Source organism: Leptonychotes weddellii, chromosome 3, assembly GCF_054177405.1.
Source record: "Leptonychotes weddellii isolate Sample4059 chromosome 3, ASM5417740v2, whole genome shotgun sequence".
Taxonomy (NCBI): Eukaryota; Metazoa; Chordata; class Mammalia; order Carnivora; family Phocidae; genus Leptonychotes; species Leptonychotes weddellii.
The window spans coordinates 168,141,510-168,165,301 of record NC_138371.1 but is presented as its reverse complement, the minus strand read 5'-3'; the positions used below and the strand labels follow the sequence as shown (position 1 = coordinate 168,165,301).

The following is a 23,792-nucleotide window of genomic DNA, read 5'->3' as shown; positions in this document are numbered from 1 at the left end:
CAATATTAAAAGCTACAAGAGAGGATGGGATTTCAAAGGGACTGTGAGAAGAGAAAAGGAACAAGGACTGAGCCCTGAGACACTTCAAAGAGGTCCGAAAGAAGAGGAGGAACCATCAAAGGAGACTGGGAAGGAGCTATCAGGAAGTGAGGAGGAAAACCAGGAGAATTATGATGGCCTGGAAGCTTGTCAAATGGAGAGTATGTGGAGCTGGTATACAAGATAGATATCAGACCCGTATCCCTTATAAATAGAAAAGCAAAATCCTTAACAAGATACTAGCACACCAAATCTAGCAGAATATTAAAAGGATTATACACCATGATCCAGTGGGATTGTTCCTAGGAATGCACAGCTGGTTCAACATATGAAAATTATCTAGCGTTGTTTTATTATGTTTAAAAACACAGTATTGCATTGCTGAAATATCTGTCTTGCATTTCGGCTTTCCTCTTTTTCCTGAAATGTGTAAAAATTAATTCTTTTTATGTATTATATTTTCACTATTCTACTTTTTTAAGTGAATAATTATATTCTTGTCCTGATGAAATTTTATCCTAATTATGTTTGGACACTGCTATAATTTATTGGGGTCACTTGATTCCCCAGAATGCTTGTCTGTCCTGCCTATATCAGTTAGGATATTTTAATTCTCAAGTAACAGAAAACCATAATGCAAACTGCCATACTAAGAAAATTTATGGTATTATATAATAGGAAATCCTGAGTTAGACTAGGCTGCAGAATTGGTTGATACAGTGGCTCAACAACTTCATTAAGGCCTGTATCTCTCCCTCTGCCTTTCTCAGTGTTAGTTTTATCTTGAGGTGGGTAGAAAGGTGACCACTAGAGTTTCAAAATCAGAACAGCAATGTCCAGAGGAACTAAGAGATCATTTCTTAGGAATGGGGCAACTTTTTCCACAAGTCCTTAAAAATCTTTGTCTTATGCTAGGATTAGTTCATGCCTGCTCCTAACCTAGTCACTTGGAAATGAGATGATTGTTAGACTTAGCCTGATCGCTTGATGTAGAATAGATGGTGGAGAGTCCACTTCCATGATCATTATTCCAATCCAAAGTTGTGCTGAGAAGCACTACCCTAAAATGTAGGCTTTTCTCTCAATCAGAAATAAACAGCTGTTAAAATAAATTTGGATTTATTTATAGAAAACAATTGCTTATGGTATTGGACATTCTTCTGTTGTATCTAAATTTTCATAAGAGTATTTTTATCCTTGTCAAAACTTTGATACAGAGAACAGAAACAAACATATTCTTTGTAAAAGGATATGATCTTTTTTTAAAGATTTTATTTATTTATTTGAGAGAGATTGTAAGAGCGAGTGCACGAGCAGGGGGAGGGGTGAAGGACAGGGAGAAGCAGACTCCCCACTGAGCAGGGAGCCCATGGGGCTCGATCCCAGGACACTGAGAACATGACCTGAGTCAAAGGCAGATGCTTAACCGACTGAGCCACCCAGGTGTTCCTATAAAAGGATATAATCTTAACCTACAACTTTGACTCATTGCTGTCAAAATAGACTTTGGATGGGTTTTTGAGGTAAAAAAAAAAAAAAATCCCTCGTTCTCTGAGAAATGAAAATAATTTACTTCACTTTGTCAGTGGATTGATTTATGAAATGAATGAAACTAGGTTATGAATTGTTTTGTAATGTGGATAATGACTTTTCAATTTATCTTTCTGTTGAGCTATGTTTTCATATACTATATTGGGTTTCCATAAATCTAGGGAGTTCTTGTATGCAATATGTCCTAAGTGACAACTCATTTACATACTGTATTCTTATATTCAGAGTTGATGACTTTTCAGAAAGAACAATTACTTCATCACTTACATCTGAAGAAAATGAAGGTGACTTTGAAGATAGAGTTTCAACAGCAGATGAAGTAATATGGTCAAGTACCAGTGAAAGTAAATATCAAGTAAGTCACTTTAGTGAAAGTCATATGATATCTTCAAATGGGACTAGCTCATCTTTGTCACTGTTTCGTTCAGAAGTAAAGGAATTTTCTCCAAGCCGTGGAGGGTATCCAGAAAATGAACATGAAACAGTACAATTTTCATCGAAGAAATTATTTTCAATAATGAAAACCAACAAAAATAAAAATTTAGTATTTTCTTCTGACTTAAACTTTTCGAGAAGTTCTAGAATCACTACAGAAAGTGAAGATCCCAATGTGGCACCATGCCCTCCTGCCCACTTATTTCTTTCTAGAGACCAACTCAGACTTCTGGAAGAAAATGTGAGAAATCAAATTGCTTTAAAATCCAAAACTACATTAGAGAGTAAAACTACTTATCTGTACTCAAGACTTCAAGAGTCCTTGATCCAGAATCAACATTCTGTTAGAATGGGTATTTCTACCCAACCACAAGATTCTTTTCCAGGACAGAATGCTCCTCAGAATCAACATTTTTATGAAGCCAGATATACTAGTCAAGCCCAACAATTTGTTAACAACCAAGAATCAGTCAATAGCCAGCCTGATATCATGGCCAGATACTTTGCTCTACCTCAAGATTTGGTGAGGAAGCCATTTTCCAGCAGCATGCAAGACTCCTTCCAGACCCAAGATATGGACAGAAGCCAACATTTGGTCAATGTCTCATATTCTGTTGAGACTCAAGATTCAGTCAAGGGCCTAGAGTCTGATAAACACTTCGAACAGGCCCAGTATTCTGTTTGGCTTAAAGATTCAAACAAGATTAAATATTTAATTCGGGGGCGAAATGCTATTTTTAAGAATGCCAGATTTCTCGTTTTAATGCTAAGTCCAAATTCATTTGCAGAAGGGGTGCTACAAATAAAGACTGTAAAGCCAGGGGGCCAGAAACAAATTGCTTCATCAGAATTAAGTCAGTATTCTGTATATGGCTCAGGGCCTCTGTCACCTATCCTTAAAAGGCAGAAAAACAGGAGAAAAAAATTACCCAGTAAAAGTAAACTTAGTCTCAAAGTTCCATCTCAAATGTCAAAGAAAACACCAACTCTACGGGTATTTCAAATGACAGTATGTCACACTTCAAAACCTAGCAAGTTTGGATACAAGTATAATGCTAAGAAGGAAGAATTACATCAAAGATGTATATCAGAGATGGCTTTGCATCTTACTTATGTTTCCAAGCTTATTCCTCCTTATGTTAAGAAGTATGCCAGAAAAAAACTAGTGAAAGTCATGCCAGGTGTAACAGGATGTAGACATTCTCTGTCACCAGATGCAGAGAATGTCAGTTATGTGGGGTCTATTGAGAAAAGAGGAACCTCAGGCAGTACTAAAAATAAAAAGCAGCATGGCAGAGAAAATAAAGGACAAATAACCATTTCACCAAAAATCCCACCTCAGCTAGAACAGTCTTTCATGATCAATACTTTTCAACTAAAATCACCTTGTTCTTCCTTAATAGAAATGACCTGGAAGAATAAAGTGTCTCTTAAAGACCCAATTACACAAGCAAAGGAAATTGGTATTGCAGACTTTTGTGCCCCAAATAGTAAAAAAACATCTGACCTGCATATTCCAAAGCAGGAGTCACCTTTAAAAGAAGCTTTATCAGAACCTTGGCAAAAATTTGTCTCCTCTCCCGAAGTGGAATCAAACAGGAGACTGAAAACACAGGAAGACTTAAAAAGTACAGAGAATTCCCATCTTCCACTTTCAAGTGGAGAAAAGTTACCAACTAGTTCATCAGAAATGCAAAAGTGCTTTCCAGATGGAAACACACAAAAGCAAAAAGATTTTCTAGAAATTGTTCTGGAGACCTCAGAGGTTAATCTGCTTATATCACTAGGAATCAAAGAGCATGAAGGCAGTGAACAATTAGCAAGTGTAAAAACTCAAGACCGTACAGAAGATGTAATTATGAAGGAAAAGAAACCACTACTAACACTTCATGTTACAGAATGTGATAACCTAAGTGAAAGTGAGGGACTGGAATGCAACACTAGAAGCAACATAAAAAATATGCAAGGTAAAAGAATATTTGCTACATTTCACAATGCCACCAACACTACCATTTCTGAACCACCTGATAGGGAAATGCATAGTGGATTAAAAGGCAAGACAGATACATCAACAACAGGGGTTAGTCATTCAGTGGTAAAGCTGGAGAAATTACCAGATGAAAAGAAAACATGGGATGTAAAATACATTGAGAAGAGATGTATATTTAAAAAGTCACAAGAACATGACAGAGGGGAAGAAGAACAAACTTTTCAAGAAGCAGTTCCAGAGCTAACACAAGATTTCAGCCTCAGCCTGCAACTAAAGCAGAAGCCTAAATATGTCAGATTTGAAATAAAACAGAGCAGTTCAGGAAGCAGAAAAACTCAAAGTAAAGAGCAAGAGGTACAACCACAAACTCTTCCTACAGAAATAATTTTGGGGACTAGTCCATGCCCCCCGATGGATCCATTTCAAATTGAGGTAAAGCAAAGCACAGACAGACCTACAGGCAGAGGAGCTGCAGATCCAGAGAATCCTCTTCCAGTGCTAGAGAACCCACGAGTTGGCGAAGTTTTAATTGAAACAACAGAATGTGGTGTCCCATTTGGTGGAAGCCCCAGAAAGATACCGGATGATCATATTACAGAAGAAAAGGCAGACCTCCAACAAGTTTTACCTGCAACTGCCCTGGGGTCTTTCATTATCTATATGCTTCCTTTATCACATTTTAAAAGGCAGCAAATTAGAAAGAGATTATCAGGAGCAAAAAGGGTACTCAGTCCCAAATCTATAATTATGAAAGTAAAGAAGCCAACAAATTTACTGATGCCTCATATCAGAAGGCATGGTACTGCAAGTCTTAGGAAAAGATTGAGAGGCAATTTTAAAATCCTAATTAAAGAGATGCTGCAAGATAAAATTGTGGCAGATGTGCTTGTGAATGTTACTTATCCTCACATGTCTATTTTGCCTCGGATTAGAACACATGGCAGATTAAATGCAGAGAATCACGGTCAGACCAAGCTAAAACAAGAGAACTCAGAAGATGAAAGGGAAGAAAAGTATTCAGATTCTATTAATAAAGGCAGTGACTCTGGCAACACATTAGAAGAAGTTAAATTGCAAGATGAAGTGAGAGGAGACAAAGAAGCTCCACCAGAAGCAGTCCTTCATGACAGCTGGAACCTCCAATTGGATGCCAATCCAGAGAAGGAGCTCAAAGCAGAGGAAGACATACCTCAACCAATTACATCCATGGAAACCCTTACAGAGTCTGTTTACTCTTCCATAGTGGATCTATTTCATGTTGAGACTATGAAGAAAAGCCTAACAACACAAGCAGACTTAAAATGCGCTGTAGATTCTGAGACACCTCTCCCAACATCAGAGACACCTCTCCCAACATCAGAAAAATCATTGGCTGGAGACCCTCCAAACCAAACAAGAGAAAGTGATGTTCTAGATTATGGAAGTGATGCAAGGGAAATGGGTTACTTTTCTGCAGAAACAAGTTCTGCAGAATTACCAAAAGATTTACCAGCAACTTTTCCAGAGACTTTTAATTGCCACATGCCTATTTTAACTCATTCTAAAATGAATAAAAACAAAGTAAGATTCTCATCCACAGAAGGTTCAGTGAAGCCCAGATCTGTACATACGAAGACAATGAAGCCGTCAGTTTCACAAGTATTTAATAGCACAGGTCAGAGAAAGAAATTGGATTCCAAATATAAGGCCAAGTTGGAGAAGATCAACCAAGCTAATGGATTGGTATATGAATTTATAAATACCCTTTACTCTCCCATGCAGAGCTTCTGTCATGCTCAGTTAAAGCAAGGGGAATTAGGGGAAGTGAGACCACGGTATGTTGATTTCTTTGACAAGAGCAGAGCATTCCATGACCGAGAGGAAAAAGTGGAAGATGGAGAGGAAGTGGAGCAAAAAACTTTGCTAGAAGCAGCTTCACAGCATACCCAGTATCTCTGGCCCGATGCCTGTCAAGGGAAGAAGACCCACCTTGACGAACCAGACTCAGCACTGGACTGTTTAACACAGGAGCTGTCTGTTAATGAGCAAGATGCGCAGCACCAAGCATGGTTTGTTCAAACTGCTTTGCAGACTGGCCACCAGAAGGGTCCTCGAGAAGCTGAGGAACTCAAGAAAACCAGCGAAACAGAAAATGACATAACAGCCCCTATGGGTCCAAAGATTCCATCTCCCAAAGCACAGAACTCATCATCTGATACACATTTGAACACCATGACAGAGTGTGGCTTACCATATGGTGGAAACTCTGGGAGGGTACTAGATTCTTATTTTGTGGAAAACAATTCACAGTTACCAAAAGATTTGCGAGTGACATGCCTGAATTCTTTTGATTCTGTTGAGCCCTTTGTTTCTAAATCTGAAAGAAAGAAAAATACATTAGATTTAGGGAGGAAGCATATAACTGCAAGTCACAGATACAGAACTATTAGAGGGGAAAAGCCATCAGCTTCACATATGCTTAATGGTACACAGAGCAAGGGACTGCAATGCAATTTTAAAACAAAGATGAAAAATCCACAGCAAAATAAAAACAGGGTAGATGCATTTCTCAGTGTCATTCAGTCCAACTTGCCTATTTTGCCCAACACCAAAATGAGTAGCGGGTTAAATGTAGAGACAGATATGCAGAGGATAGCAAGACTTGGTCATATGCAGCCAGTGCAAGAGAAATTGCTAAATGGAAGAAAAGTATGTTGCCCAGATTATATTGTGAGTACTTTAACTAACAGTGTGAGAGATGAGAAAGAGGAGGAAGGGAAACATGAAACTTTACCACCTCCAGAGAATAGCCGAGTCTTTATATTCAATGCATATCAGAAGAATTGTGACCTTGTCAAATCAGATGAGGAACTGAAACAACCACGAAGTATAAATATTCAGGTACAACCACGAATACATGGTACACAAGCTATTTTAGGTTCTGCTTCATGCCCCATGGTGGATCAGTTTCAATTTGGAAAGCTAGAGAGTTATGCTAGGTTTTCACCTCCAAAGTCAGGGGAAGCAAGGATGGATGAAATCATTTTTTCTACAAGAGAGTATGGTGTCCCATCTGATGCAAATCATCAAAAAGAACAGGCTGGTGGTATTGAAAAGAAAGACACAGTGACTTTTGATTTCTGCATACCTGCTTTATCTACATTCAAAAGGAAGAAACATTTAAAAAAATATTCAGACACGAAAACTTTAGTGAATCTCAAATGTGGAATTTTAAAAGCAAAGAAGCCATCGGTTTCATACATATTGAGTATTAAAGGTGGTGCTAGCCCAAACCATAGAAAAGAATTGGAATATAACTCTACAACCAAACTGGAAAAGATGGATCAAGGTGAAAAAATGGCAGCTAAAATGTATTCTTTCATGAGCATTACACCTGATATTAATAGGTATAGCAATACAGAAAAAGGTATGTTAGGAGAAAGAAGTCTCAGTTCTAAACAAGTAAAGCAAGCATTATTACCACATCAAGAGAATATTACTTCAGATGACACTGAAGAGAACAGTCTTCAAGATGCAGAGGAAGAAAGAAGTGAACAGGAGATATTAAAAGTAATTCCACAGCACAGCCAACACTTCAAATTCTGTTCAGGCCAAAGGGAAGAGCTTGACCTTCATCAATCAGAAAACCAAGGAAGAGGGAACATTCTCTTTGTTACTGAACAAGGCATCTCACAACAAATGCAGCGTACAGATTCAATGCAGGGAGAGAAGCCAAAGAAAAGCTTCCAGACACAAAATGGTGCAATATATACAGCAAGGTCAAAGCTTCCTCTTCTAAAGTCAAAGAAATCACTAATTGGTCAAGTTTTAATGGATACAATGAAAGGTGGTGTCCTAAGTGTTGGGAGCCATATGGGGGAATTGTACAGTCATGATAAAGAGGAAAATGCAGAGTTTAAAAAAGATCTACAAGCAACTGTCCTGGAGTCTTCAGATGTCTCCACACCTGATCTATCTGAATCTAAAAGGCAGAGAAAGACATTTACAAGTAGAGCCTTAAAAAATAAAATGAGTCCCAAATGTGTAATTATGAAGGCAAGGAAGACACCAACTTCACCAACATTTAAAGGGAATGGTTATTTAAAAAACCTACATCCAAAGACCCTGAAATCACAGATTATTGACTTGTTAATTCATATAAAATGCTCTGGGGTATTGGAAGATCTTATTGCAGAGAGAAAGGAAGGATTAGCACAAGCATTACCAGCAACAATTCTGGAGTCCTTGGATTTATCCACACTTGCTTTACCTGCGTTGAAAAGAAAGAGAAACAATTTAAAGTATATAGAGAAGAGAAATAAAATGAGTCTCAAATGGGTAACTTCGAAGGCAAAGAAGGCAGCGATTTCCCAGAGACTTACTATCACAAAACATGGCACACCAAGCCAAAGACAATTCAAATGCAACTTCAAAATCATGATGAAACAAGGGAAACCCATGGCGGACATGACCCTAAATGCCATCTCCTCTCCTGTTCCTGCTTTACTTGACATGAAAATGTGTAACAGAATAAAAGCAGAGTCAGATGTGTCATGGAAAATGAGATTCAGTCACGAACTGCAACAGCAAGAGCAATCACCAGATGGAGAGAGAGCCTGCTGTGCTGATTCCAGTGACAGGAGGGGCCCTGCCTCCAAAGACATGAAGGAAGTCAAAGACCAACGTGAAGAAGGAGCCCCGCGGAATTCTCGACACTCCAGTTTCATTGCTGGTAAAATGAAGGAGCCTCACTTTGTGAAGTCAGAACTAGAACTGAAGAATTCAGCAAAGAAAAAAAGCCCAGAACCACTTAACACAGCCCCGGAGCTGCAGCAACAAACACTTTTCACACGAAGTGAATTACAGTGTGTTTCTTGCTCTATTTTGAATTCACTTGCCCTTGAGAAGCAACCAAAAAGAACAAAAACACAAAAGGCCTTAAAATATGCAAAGAGTCCAAAGATTTTATCTCTAATGCTAGAGAAATCAATTCCTGAATCTTTATTTGTTACAACACAGAGTGACATCCCATCTGAAAGAGGCCCTAGGAAGGAACTTGCTAGATCTACTCCAGAGGGAAAGACAAGGTTGCAAAAGGATTTACAAGTGAGAAGCCTAAAGTGCTTTGATTTCTCCACGCCAGCTTTATCTGAATTTGAAGGTTGGGGAAATTCAGCACAAATCCCCAAGTCTAGAAATGGGGAAGCACAGATGGCATCAATTTTAAAGACAGTCAACATCACTAAGTCTGATGCTCTTAGCCATGGAAAGGAACAGGACTTCATCTTGGAAAACATGGCCAAAGAAATATCTCGAAGTATGTCAGGTATATTTGTGAATACCTTCCCTTCACCTACACCCGTTTCACCTGCCATCAAAACGCATAAAAAAGTAAAAGCAAAGAGAGACCCATTAAGAAATAAAAGCAATATTATACAGCCAGAACAACATGAGGGGGAAAGACTGTGTCCCTATTCTTCTAATAAATGGAGCAACTCAAGCAGCACATTAGAATCAAGATTGCAAAATGAAAAAGAAAGAGAGGGCAACAGAGTTTTATTTGAAGCAGGTCTCCAATTCCTGTATAATATAGGAAGGAGAAAAGATCAAAATATGCTTATTACAGAGCAGGATGTGCATCAACAAACACTGGTTTCAGAAAATAAATTGGGATCTACTTGTTCTCCTCTGATTCCATTTCAAACTGAAGAGCTGAGCAAGAATATCCCATCACAAAAAGACATGCCACATGGAATAGGTCAAAAGATTCCATGTCCAAAATCAGGGAAAGCAGCGTTTGACTACTTTTCAGCTGATGAAACAGAGTGTAGTACTATATCTGATGGGAGCCCTGCAAGGAAGTTAGATGTTCACATTGCAGTTTCCCTACAACCTGAAGAAGAAGAGGAAGACATAAAAACTCAAAAAGTAATGAAACACAGAGTTGATCAAAATATCTTACCTACCAAATCAGGGAACTCAGTACTTGTAGATCCAGGTGATAAACGCTCTAGAAGGAAAATGGGTGCCAAGAAATCTAGAGTGTTGCAAAGAGATTTACTAACAATGTCCACAATATCTGTTTTATTTGACTCTGAAAGTCAGGAGAAGATACTAAAATTTTCAGGAAGGAAAAATCTTAGGGGTCCCAATTGTGTAACCATGAAGGCAAAGAAGAAGGCTCTTTATTCACAGATGCTTAATATCACTCAACATGATAATCTCTACTGTAGAAAGGAACAGGACTACAACTTAAAATCTACAATAAATGACATGCAACAAAATGAAAGTATAGCAAATGCATTATTGTCTCCCACACCTGTTTCAACTGATAACAAAATAGATAAGGAAATGCATAGTACATCAGAAGCAGAGATGGATCAACCAAGAGTAAAACTATGTAGCCGTACCTCTGCAGAGCTAGGGAAATCACCATGTGATGGGGAAGTGTGGAAGGCCAATTCAGCTGATCCACAAAACAGATCCAGCAACACAATGAAAATGAACGTGCAACATGAAAGGGAAGAGGAAAATATCAAAAAAATGTTATCAGAATCAGTCCCACACTATAACCAACACTTCAGTTTCAGTGCCCATCATATGAAAAATTTTGGTTCTTACCAATCAGAATCTGAATTGAGTGATTTAGAAGTCAGAAGCACTTGGAATTTGTCTTGTGCAGCACAAAAAATGAGGCAAGAAAAATGCTTTAGAGAAACTATTTTGGAGCCTGTTTCTAGACACGTGATGAATCTTCTTCAAGTTGAAACAGAGAAAAAAAGTCTTCATACTCAAGAAAGAATTAAATGTATGGGAGGACTAAAGACTCCATTTCCAAAAGCAAGGAAATCAGAGACTGGTTCAATACAAGGTGGCGTTCTCTGGGGTGGAAATCCTAGGAGAAAATGGGATAGTTATATTTTTGAGAAAAAGGCATGGAATCAAAATGACTTAGTAAGAATAGTCTTAAAATCTTCAGGTTTTTCCAGCCTTGATTCATGTGAACCTAAAAGCCAGAGCTACACATTAGAGTTTGTAGGCAAGAAAAGTATAATAAATCCCAAGCATGTAACTTTGAAGGCAAAGAAACGATCAGTTTCACAGTTGCTTAATATCACAGGATGCATTACAGGAAGCCATAGAAAGATGAAGGGGTGCAAATTTCAGTACAAGATGAAAACGAGGCAGTGGTTTGAAGGTGTGGGCGAGGCATCACTCCTTGCTGCTGAGGGAACTAAGATTCCACCACCCAAGTTAGTGACTGATGAACGCTCCCTTGATGCAACATCAAGGGGCACGCTATATAACAGAACACTTCACAGAAATCTGCATGGTCATATTACAGAGGAAAAGGCAGAGTTATGGGAGAATTCAGCCACAACTTTCCTGGAGCCTGTAGATTTCTTTACACCAATTTTATCTGACTCTGAAAGCCAGATAAACACAGTACGATTATTAGAAGAGAAAATCACATTGAATCCCAGATGTTTAACTCTGAAGGAAAAGGAGCCAGCAATTTCACAAATACTTAAAATCAGAGGGCGGTTTACCACAAAACGCAGGAAAAAACTTGGATCCAATTTAAAAACCAAAATGCAACAGATGAGTCAAGGTAAAAATGTGGCTGATACATTTCCAAATACCATTTACTTCACACCAGATACCTATGACATTGAAAGACAAAGCAGATTCAAAATAGGGATGGACAGAGTATCAAGGTTTAGTCATGTACAACCAACACAAATGCAGTTGCCAGTTGAAGGGCTAGTGATTTCACAACCATTTAATATCACTGGCCATGCTGCTTTAAGCATTAATGAGCAACAGGGAAAGAAGATAGACGGAAAGAGAGAGAAAACTGTATTAAATGTGGACCTAAAATTTGTGTATGATTCTATGCCTATTTTATCACACCTAAAAATGGAGCCATCACCTAGTACCTGGGATATCTATGAAGAATCTTCTGGAAAGAGAAATGCCCTAAACAAAGCAAATGCTAGTTCTGCTTATGCCTACATACCTATGTATCCTAAAATCATAAAACATAAAGCTAAGGCAAAAACAGCAGGTGTGAAAAACACTATGCATATCAGACAGATGAAATTGAAGGCAAAGAAACCACCTGTCTCCCAGCTGTTTAATACTATAGGATGTGGAACTAGAAGAAACAAAAAGGAACTGAGATGTGACATTAAGAAACAGAAGGAGTTCCAGCAAGATAAAACCATAGTAGATTTATTTCTGAACACTGTTTGTGATTCTGGATCTCTTTCATCTCAAATTAAACAATTTACAGAAGTAGAAAGGGAGAAATCCAGGCCAAGAAAGCCCATAAACGTTCTTCCACAGCTAGAGCTGGAGAAGTCACTAAACAAAAGAAAAATGTCATCTTCAGAGTCCACTGATATAAAGAGTGCTTTCTCAAGAAATATCAAAACACTGAAACAATGCATTAGAGAGCAAAAAGAAAAGCGCCAAATTGTTTTACTAGACCTTCTCCCACAATGTAGAGATCAGTTAGTGATTAGCCAACATGTGAAGAAGGAGCTTGACCATGTGAAAATAGGAGTAGCTTTGAAAAGAGAAGTATACTCTGGTCTAGCTTCCCAGAAGAGGGAAATCAATTACACTAGGTTCGACATCCCAAGAATCAGAACTCATACAGAATGTGAATTCCTTGTTGCTCCAAGAGTAAAGCACAAAGATGCAGACGTCATCAAACATTCAGTTTCAATTCCATGGGGGAGAGGAGTATCCAAGAAAACCAATATTTCATTAAATTCAAAAGGACAGAATATATTTCTTACAGAGTTGGATGCTTCTCATCAAAAGACTCACAAGGAGCAAGAATTTCAGAAACAAGGAAGTATTTCACTGACAATTCAGGGGTCTTTTGCCTACCCCATTATGGAACCTCCTCATTTGAAGAACACAGGAAAGGTAGCTGAGGAAGATATATACACTAACAAAAGGAATATTTCACATTTATTGAGAAGAGAAGATATAAAAGAAACCAATATCTCACAACGTTCAAAAGGACAGAAGTTTCTTTGTACCAGTCTGGTGGGCCAGCAAACTATGTCTGCAGCACAGAAAGGAGAGGTGAAACCAGCTGGTGTTCCTGAAAGTATTGTGGATTCTGTGTCCCGCCCAGGTAAAGAGCCTCTTCAGGTAACACAGGCGGTAAATACAAAGAAGGAAGATCTAAGCACTTCTCTAAGTTTACGTGTAAATCCAGGGAGAAAAGAGCGATCAAAGTTAACGGACATTCCATTAAGATTAAATGGACAGAAAATGACTTCTGAAAAACTGGGGGTGAAGCAACTACATAGTTCCAACCAGAATAAAGAAAATATTCTGGAATCCATTTCTTCTTGCATGTTGGATCAATTCTATAATGAAAAGCTAAAGAAAAAAGTCTCAGCAAAAGGGGTGAGTTCAAAAGTTTTGAGTTCAGTAGTAGACAAAGCATTGAATGAAGCAGATACTCCAGTAGATCAACCTTCTCTTAGCTTGCATAATAGAAGAAGAAAAGAACATCAAAAAGAAAGTACATGCAAGGTTCTCCCAAAATCTGTTTCTCATTCCTTGATGGATGTACTTCAGATTAAGTTGCCATGTGTAAAAAAAACATTAAAGGCTCCAACGTACCACACTGCAAATACAGAAGGAATTGGCTTGCTTGTTGAGGGAAAAGAAGAAGAGCATCCAGAATGTATACACTATATTTCTCCAAAGTCTGCATCTCACTCTTTGAGGGATGTATTACAGAGTAAGATAGCATGTGAAAAGAAGGCATCAGAAGAAGTAGTTAGCATTGTGGATTACATTCCAAGTACAGAAAAAATTAGCTCGCTCGTTACAGGAAAAGAGAGCAAGGTGCACACAGGTAAAGGTCAATCAGGTATGAAACTGACAAGCTTGTGTACTTCCTTACCATCTCTATCACAAACTAATGTGAATTCAAGAATAAAAGTAGGACAAGATAAGTCAGGAATACCAAGGAGCTGCCTTCCACCACTAAAGCTCCAGGTATTACCAAATGTCAGGAAAACTTCATTTGCAGAGTCAATTAATAGAGGTAGTTTAAGCAATGTAAGAGAATCAAAACATTTGCCACAGGGAAAAAAAGAAGATGGAGTATATGTGAAAGACATAAGGGGCCTCAAATGTGTCACTTTTAAAGGAAAGAAAACACCTTTTGAACACACACTGCATGGAAAAGAACCACAGTGGAACAACAAAGAACAAGAGGAAATGATGCAGAAAGATAAAAGTAATCTAGACATAGTTCAGAGTAAACGCCATGCTTCCATTCCTTCTTCACCTCATGCGGAGTGGGATCCTGGAATAAAAGAGGTGCTCATGCGAGGAATCACAGGATTTTGTCTCCCATCACTGACGCTCCAGGAATTATCAGATACAATGGGAATATGTGAGGAGCCAGCTGATGATATTTTAAGCAGTATAAAAAAGGCAAAATATATGCCACAGAAAGATGGAGTGGAAATGGCTTTGGAAGAAATCAGGCATCCCAAAAGAATAGCTTTGAAGGCAAAACGGACTCCAATTGCACACGAATTACAGTTGAACATCAAAGAAAAAGAGAAAAAGATGCAGGAAGATAAAGATGAACCAGTTGGGATTCGGAGCAAATCTTGTGTTTCCATCTCTTTTCCACCTTACTCAGAAGTGGACACAAGAATAAAAGGGGAAGAAGCCTTGCTAATAAAAACAAGACCATCTTTCCTACAAACAGAACTCCAGGAGTCATCAGATAGAGGAAAAATAGCATACAAACAGTCTATTCACGGTGATACCTCAAACAGTGTAAAAGAATCCAAGGAACATTATATAATGCAGGAAGAAGAGGAGAAAGTAAAAATGGTAAAAGTCATGCTTTTGAGGAAAAAGAGATCACCAATCTTACAGGAAATCCAGCTGGACATCAAAGAGCAAGAGGAGAAGACACAAAAAATTAAAGGTGAGCCAAATGTCCTCGTGACCAATACTAGCACTTGCATACCTGCTCCTTCTCATTTACAGTTGGATACAAGAATAAAAAAAGCAGACTATGTAACTGAAGTAACAAGCTCCTCTCTTCCAGAACCATCACAGCAGAAATCATCAGATGCAGTGAAAAAAGCAAATAAGTCCACTGATGGTGATATCACAAGTGATGTACAAGAAGCAAAAGAACTTACACCACAGAAGGAAGAGACTAATGTAGAGAAATCAGCCAAGGGAGACATGATGCATCCAAAAGATAAAGATTTGAAAAGAAAGAAAGCACTATTACAGGACATACCATTGAATCTTAAAGAGCAGGTGAAAGAGGATCCAGAAGGTGAAGAGCAGGGGAAAGTGGATAGAGGAGGTAAAGGTGAACAAGAAGTAGTTCTGCCCACAAATTGGGCTTCTGAATCTTTAACTCACCATGAATTGAACACAAGAATAGGAGAGGAAGACAGGCAAGAAATAACAGGATCCGCTGTTTCACAACTACAGCTACGGAAATCATCTGATGCAGGGAAAATAGTGTATACAAAGTCAGCTGGAGATGATATTTCAAATGATGTAAGAGTAGTACAAGAGTATGAGCCACAGGAAGGAGAAGATAGAAGAAAAATAGTAAATATAAAATATATAATGTATCCCAAAGGCACAACTTCCAAGGCAAAGGTATTACCACTTCCACATGTACTCTGTATCTCTGGGGGTTGTGACGCCCAAATTAGAGAAGTACAGACAAGCATAAAAGAAAAATTAAGATACATACAAGAAAGAAGTGAGCTAGGTAAGGTTCTGACAAGACCTTCTCTGCCTCAGTTTAAATTAAACAAAAGTATAGAAGGCAAGGAGGAGAAACAAGTATCAAGACCGTTTCTTCTACCCTCATGGCCAAGGGAATCATCAAATGCAGAGAAATTAAAACGTACAGTACTACCTTTGAATGATACTTCAAATGATTCAAAAAGAACAAAATACATGACACAGAGAGAAGAGGATAAAGCGAATACTTTTGAGAAAGACATAATGCATTCTATGTATATAGCTTTGAGGGCAAAGAAGTCACCCCTTTCCCTTATAGTCAAAACAAAGAAACTGCAAGTGAACATCAAAGAACAAGTGAAAGTGGGACAAGAAGATAACAAGGAAACCGTTGTGCTTCTGCGCAAAATTCATCCTTTTCTCATTTCCTCAACTCATCTTAACACAATAAAAGACGAGGAAGGTGAGCCAGGAATAATAATAAACGATGCGCCACATCTTGAGCTCCAAGAATCATTGCCCTCAGGGCAGTTAGCATCTACAGATTCACCTGATAGCCATGTGAAGAAAGGAGACCCACGCCCACGACAGGCAGAAAGGAACGGAGTACAAACAGGAGCCATAAATGGCTCAGTGCAGCCCCAGGGCACAGATTTTAAGGCAAAGACAACACCACCTTCTCATACGTTCAGTGTCACTGAACACGGTGCTTTGAACCAGAGAAAGGAACCACAGTGGCATATGAAGGAGAAAGTAGAACAGGAGCAGCAAAGAACAGGAGATCCTGATGTGACTCTGACAAAAACTTCTCCTTCCATACCTTCTCCATCTTACCACAGATTGGACACAAGAACTAAAGTAGACAAAAATTTGCTTGCAGTTACAGGATTCTCTCCTTCACAATTGCTGTGCTCCAAGTCATCAGGTGCAGGAAAAATCAGATATGCAGATTCCAATGAAAGTATTAGGTCATGTAATGTAATAATAAAAGCTTATCAAAGTATGCCATATACAGAGGTAAAGGACAGAGTAAAAATAAAAGGTGGGAAAGATCGAAGATTCCCCCAAATAATCACCTTGACAGCAGAGACATCCCCACTTCGACATCTACCCAGTAGAAAGAGGCTACCTTTGAATATTAAAGAGCAAGGAAAAGAAGTGCCAGAAGGCAAAAGTGAACCAGAAATGGTTCTGAAGGAAACCTATGCTGCCTTACCTTCTCCATCTTACCTGAAATGGGACACAAGGATGAATGAAAAGGAAGACACACTAAGAATAACACAATCCTATTTTCCACCACCAAAGATTCAGGATCCATCCAGTTCAGGCAAAAAGCCATATACTAAGTCATTTGATGGTTGTGTGTTAAAAGAGAAGGATAGACTCAAAACAGATCTTGAAAACAAAATGGTCCCAATACCTATGGCTGTGAAGGCAAAGGAATTACCACTTTCACGTATACTCGATACCAAAAAATTGCAGTGGAAAATTAAAGAGCAAGAGAGAAAGGTGCAGAAAGATGAAAATGACCTAGCTACGCATCTGGAAAACATTTGTACTTCTTTACTTACTCTACCATATCTTAAATTTGGTTCAAGAGAAGGAGAGGGGTACATGATAAGAATTACAGAACTGCCTCTCCTGCACCTACAGTCCAAGGAATCACCAGGTGCAGTGAAAACAACATACGCAGAAACAACTGATGGAGAACTTTCAAATGATGTAAAAAAATTAAAAGAACACACATTACTGAAAGAAGTGAGGGACAGAGAGAAAAAGGTGGATATGAATGGTATGGTGGATCCGAATGATAGGTATTTAAAAGCAAAGAAATCACCTAATTTACTTAGATACAATCTAAGTGCCCTTCGGTGGAAAACTAAAAAGCAAGAGGGAACAGCTCAGGAAGGTCAGTGTGAGCCAGGTGGTGCAGTGCTGACTAAGACTTGTACTTGCAGATCTCCCCTACTTCACTTCAACACAAATACCAGAGTTGAAGAAAAGAGAATACCAATATTAACGAGATCCTCTTTTCCCACAGTCAGCTCCCAGGAATCAATAGATTCTGAGGACATGGAATGTATAGAGCCCATTACCAGTGATATTTTAATCAGTCCACAAAAAGGAAAATATCATATGCCCCAGAACAAGGAAAAGGATGGAGTAGAAATAGTAAACCTCATGTTTCCCAAACATCAAGAAAAGAAGATGCAGGAAAGTGAAGATGAACCAAGTGTGGTTGTGGCCAACTCTTCCTCTCCATTACCATCTCTCCCTCACCTGCAGTTGGATAAAGAAACACAGGTAGGTGATGAAATGCTAGGACCTGCAAGGTCTGTTGTGCAACGAGAATCAAATGCCGGGGAAGTAGTACATACAGAAGCAATCCATGGTGATGTCATGAAAGACAGTCAAAACAAGAAACAACTCGTGCCGCAGGAAGAGGAGCAGTACAGAAAAAAAACAATAGATATGAGAAATATGACACACACCACAGATATAAGTTTGAAGTCCAGGAAATCACCTCCTTTACTTATGCTCCATAGAACAGAATTGCATCTGAACATTGGAGGGCAAGAACAAAAGAAAGATGAATGTCCAGGTAAACCACCTGGTACAGTGCTAAGAAAAATTTATGTTTCCAAACCTCCAGCTGAAATTACATTGGATAAAGGTATACAAGTAGATGAAGAAAGGCTTAGAATTAAAAGACTCTCTCTAATTCCACAAATGCTTTCAGCAGTATCAGATACAAAGATGAGAGCAGATACTGGGGAAATTTGTGACATGAGAGAAAGAAAACAACATATGTCACAGAAAGAAAAAAAGCACGAAGTGAAAACAGTAGATATGAGGATCAGGATGCATCACAAAGAGGCCAGGATTTCGTCAATTTCACATATCTTTAACACAAAGGAATTTGTGTTGAATATTAAAGAGCTAAAGGAAAACGTATACAAAGGTAAAGATGAGCTACCTGTGGTTCTGACAAGGACTTTTCTTTCTGTCCCATCAGCACCTTCCCTTTATCTAGACTCAGGGAGCAAAGTAGACAAAGATGTGCCAGGACTTACAGGATCCTCTCCTCCACAGCAAAATCTCCAGGAATCATCAGATACCCAGAAAACAGCAATTAGAGAGGTAGTTGCTGGTGATGGTGAGATCGTTAAAAAAGCGGGACACTCTGTGCACCAAGAAAAAGCAGTGCAACAGTGGACCTCAAACTTCATGATCAGTGTACAGCGAAGGAATGAACCTCCACGAGTCAAATCTGAAGGAGATCTGAGTCAGTTAGTTTTAAATTCACAGCATGAGAACATTTATTTAACAGGATTTGGTACCGTAAGTGGGAAGAGGCTGGAGTATTTCTTTACAGGACAAGAGGTTCAGCCAGAAAAATACAAAACAGAAACTTTCACTACATTTCTTTCCTACCCCACCATGGAGCCCACTAAAATTGGAAATCTGAAGAAACAAACTGAAATAATGGATAACTTAAACCATAAAATAAGCCCTAAGGTTTTAGTTACACCACCAAAGAAAATATCCAAGGAAATATATATCACATTTGGTGCCCCCGTAAGTGCAAAAGGATTTTCTGTTTTAGAGCAAGATGCCCACCAACAAAAAACTTTATCAAAAGCATCTCCAGGATCTGCAGATTCATATAAATTTGATAAGCCAGCGAAAGATGTACATAATAACGATAAAGTGAGCAAAATGCTCTCTCCCAAAGTGTTGGCCCCACAGACAGAGGGATCACTTGAGAAAATGAATATCGCAGAGTCAGATACCTCCCCAATTATAGAGGAACAAGAGATTGTTGTGAAAAAGCAAGTGGTGCTACAGTCTGAAAGTGGACATAAGACCGGGCTGGACTCCAGCTTTTCTCTTAAGTTCCCACTTCAAAATGGAAGGCAGAAGACGCCATTGGAAACAGATGTACACAAGCAAACTGTAGTGTACCCCAGAATACAAATACTACCAGGAATACACATGGATATTACAGTGTTTGATACCATAGGAGGGAAAAAAGAGCAGGGATTGCCAGTTCCACAACAAGAGGAATATATTCTAGAATCACTTCAGAAGTCTCTTTCTTCCCACTGGACTTTTCCACTTCAATCTGGAGATCTGGAGGGAAAAAATAAAATGGACACAAGCACTACTATAAATCTAGAGCAAAAAACATTAGAAATGGAAGAAGGGGAGTTAAAAATAGACACAAACATAGCTATCCGTCTGGCAGCAGACAAAACAGAAATGCACAAACACACCATGGTCAATCTGGAGGAGAACAAGAAAAGGGACACAAGCAATACCGTAAATCTGAACATTCCGTCTCTAAAGGCACAAATACCTCAAATTAACACTCAGCTGATAACTCATAGAGCAAACAGCTGCCCAATCAAGCAAAAACATAAAAAGGAACTAGAAGTCTCTGGTGCAAAACAAAATATTCAGCCACAGAAATTGTTTCAAAAACATGTTCTGGATTCATTTTATGCCTATATTCCTCTTTCTCTCAAATTTAAAGGCTGGAAAGGCAGGTTAACAGTAGCAGATTTGAAAAGAGAATTGAGCCCCAAATATTTAACCATGAAAATCCCAAATCATCCAGTTTCACAGATTCTTAACAACATGGGACATGGCACTCCAAGCAATAGAAAGAAATTAGAGTATGACTTGAAGAAACCAAAGAAAACAGTTTTGTGGAGTGAAGATGCCTCAGGAATATTTGTCAGAAGTCTTTCTATTTCCACGGTGAGTTCTTCTCAGATAGAAGAAATAGTAGACTCTGAGACAAACCGAGGAAGAGAAAAGATACTCTTTCCTTCTGAATTCCAGCAGAAATCACCACACACTCAGGGGAATAGCTTGAGCACTGTAAAAGATGGGGACCAGAATTTTACAGACACAGCTCCACAGGATTCCCAGCCCTCTGTGGTAGAGGAGCAACAAATGCAAAAACTCCCCAGTGTCAAATCAGAAGCAAACCTCGGCAGTGAAACAAAGGAAAAAAATTTAATTCCACAAACCAAAGAAGAAAGGGTTGTTCCAGGGCATGACAGCTCAAGGATCATAAAAGAATCTGACTTGCGTATGACTGAAGAAGAAGGAAAGGCACCAAAGCCCCTTCTGACACCCGCAGAGGGTCCACTCATGTCTGACGAGCCAAAGGACAATGTGGAAGCCCCCATGGAAAGTACCCTCAGTATGAGTATTTCCCCTCCAGGACTAGAAGAACCACAACATGGGACTCAGCTATTCAATACCATGGAGTGTATCTCACCCCCTCGGTGGGGGGATCAGAGCGAACCCATCCAGGCTACAACCGCACAAAACGTCCAGCACCAAAAACCTTTTCCAGGAACCGGGCCTATACCATCCCAAGTTAAAAGTAATGAAATAAAAGTAGTGGCAGGTAGTACAAGTACAGAAAGTTTACTTCCTCTTTTTGAAGCAATTAAAAATATCTTTGAATCCCAGATAAAAAATATGATCTATGACAACATTTGTGAGGATATACTGAAAAAAGTAAAAGCCCCAAAACCTGATGATTGGAAGTTACCACCACGTGCAGGGAGCCCAGATACAACATGCACAACAGTACCTCCCGACATGCAGCCAAAACCCATTTTGGAACGTTTCACTCCCAAAGAAAACAAGCTCACTAATCATTTCGAGTCAAAAGCATTTGAAATAAAACTGAATCTGATACCAGAGATGGTAAAACAATCCTTCCAAAAGTTCAACTTTTATCTAAATCAGTCTTTTTCAGAAGATAACAGTTGGAGGCTATATCCGAGACATAAAAAAATGTGCTTTTTGTCTCTAAAAGGGATTGATACTGTAGAACTTCACTTAAAACAGAAATGCGCCCAGGATTCACCGCCTGTCAGCTGTATGAAGACACTGATTGTCAGTGTTTCAAGTGACAGCGAAGAGATCACTACAAAGTTAAGGAGGATTAGTAAGCTAGAAAGTGGAGTGTCTTCAGTGACTTCAGCTAAGCAGATGCCATGGCCTCATATTCTTCAAAACTACTCAGTAGAAGAAAAAGACAAACTGCTCATACACTTTTCTATGAAAACATTGGAGATTCACATGAAAGCCTTTCCCAAAATTGTAAGAGAATCTTATGCAGTGGGCAGTCCTCAGAATATAAGGAAGCCTTTATCTAAATGTATTCATTCTGGTTTCAAAGTACCAAAACGAAAAAATAGAATTTTGTTACTTTTTGAGGAAAAATCTCTTCATCAAATAGATCTTGATTTACAATACAAATACCTTCATTTTCTCCTGGGGCTTCCAGTCGGAAGTGTATTCCCTAAACCAACTGCACTTCCCAAACATATTCTTAAGTTAAACACAGTTGCAATATGTGAAAATATAGATAACAGGGGAGAAAGTGGTGGTGATCTTTGCATTGACATGGAACTGTTAGAACAGCACATCTCTTTCAAAAATCAAAGTCCTCATGAAAACTCATCATTGAGAAAATTCCGGGAGCCAACCCTTGTGTGTGCTTCCGACCCCAATCAACAAGGCCCAGTGCAGAAAGATACTACAGCTCTTTCAGAGTTAAAATCTCACACGACTCTGGAAAAAGATAAACAATGTCATGTATGGTTTCAAGAAACAGATATATGCAAATCTTTTGATTCAAAGACTCAGGAAAGCACTCCCAGTTTAGTTGATTCCCATTCAACTCAGATTTCTGAAGATTTTACCGAGAGTCAGACAAATATTGAGAGTTCAGCCAACTTGGAGGAATGCTCAGCTCTTGAAGCACATGAGAGTGAAGAATGTATGTTTTTGGAAGCCAACCCTTATTTAAGTCAGGAATCACAAAACATTCTATTTGAATTACAGGAAGGCATTCCTTTGGAAAATCTCTACAAGATGAAAAAAAGCAAAACTAATTTGAAACCATTGTACAGGGAAGATTCAGGTTCCCAACATATTAGAGGCTGTAGAAAACATTCCTCAATTGTCACACCTTCCTATGAATCCCACAAAAGCAGGAAATATAGGTCATCCTCTAAAATGCCATCTCCTGACTGGTTGCGCCACGGTTCATTAAATGCTGTGGAAGTTCTGTCTAGATCATCTTCCATTCCATTCAGTGAAGAGAAGTCTTCGTGGACTGCAAGGTGCAGAACCAACCATTCTTTAGCTCCCTTAACAGAATCAAACATCAAATTACATCTTGCAAAAGGCCAAGGCAAACCTCACAGACATCTGGAAAGCAAAGAAGGAAAGAAGGCCAAATCTGATTTATTTAGAAAGAACAACATTCTTTGGGACTGTGATTACAGTTATACATGGACTAAAGAGAAATGCACAAGAAAGAAGAAAGTCCGTAATTGTGAGTCAGAAAGATCAAATTACTTCTCAAGCAAACCTAAGTTACCATCAAAGCTTCATCAAGAGGATAGCAACTTTCATTCTGAAAGAAAACAAAACCAGCCATTTTTTTATGCCTGTATACCAGCAGATTCACTGGAAATTATGCCCCAAACCATTCGCTGGACTATTCCCCCAAGAACTTTAAGGAAGACAAACTTCAGAGTTCCTCTGGTGGCAAAGATTTCAAGTTCTTTCAATATATGGACTTCATCCAAAAAGTTTTTGGAGTCCCTCTTGGAGTCCTTCAGTCCAGTTCATCCAAATAGATACTAGCATACCTAGATTCCTCTGAAGTGGAAAGCTGATTGCTATTGTGTTATTCTGTGAAAAATAAAATCAGATAAAGTCAAATGGTTTCCTCATGAACTGTTTTCTAAACTGATATATTTTATTTCTGCAGTAGATTTGCACAATTGTTCTGGGAGGATAGGATGGAAGAGCAGATGACTTTGGGCTTGATCCCACCATGCAGTGGGATCTCCTTTTAGTTTAAGCTGCCTCCTCATAATCCCACAGGAGATGAGCAGAGACGTGGAAGCCTTCTTTCCATCCCACACAATGACTGAGGGTGAGTCAGAAGAAATGGAGCCTATCAATGAGATTGGGAGAGAAA

The 23,792-nt window shown here is 38.9% G+C and overlaps 1 protein-coding gene across 1 annotated transcript; it reads left to right on the top strand.

The window, feature by feature from the left end:
* The first annotated feature begins 416 nt into the window (after positions 1-416).
* Positions 417-23,530, top strand: LRTM3 (leucine rich repeat transmembrane protein 3). The gene has a single exon (XM_081815187.1). It carries the CDS (start codon positions 1,646-1,648, stop codon positions 23,450-23,452), a length of 21,807 nt encoding a protein of 7,268 aa, XP_081671313.1. The 5' UTR covers positions 417-1,645; the 3' UTR covers positions 23,453-23,530.
* The last annotated feature ends 262 nt before the right edge of the window (positions 23,531-23,792 follow it).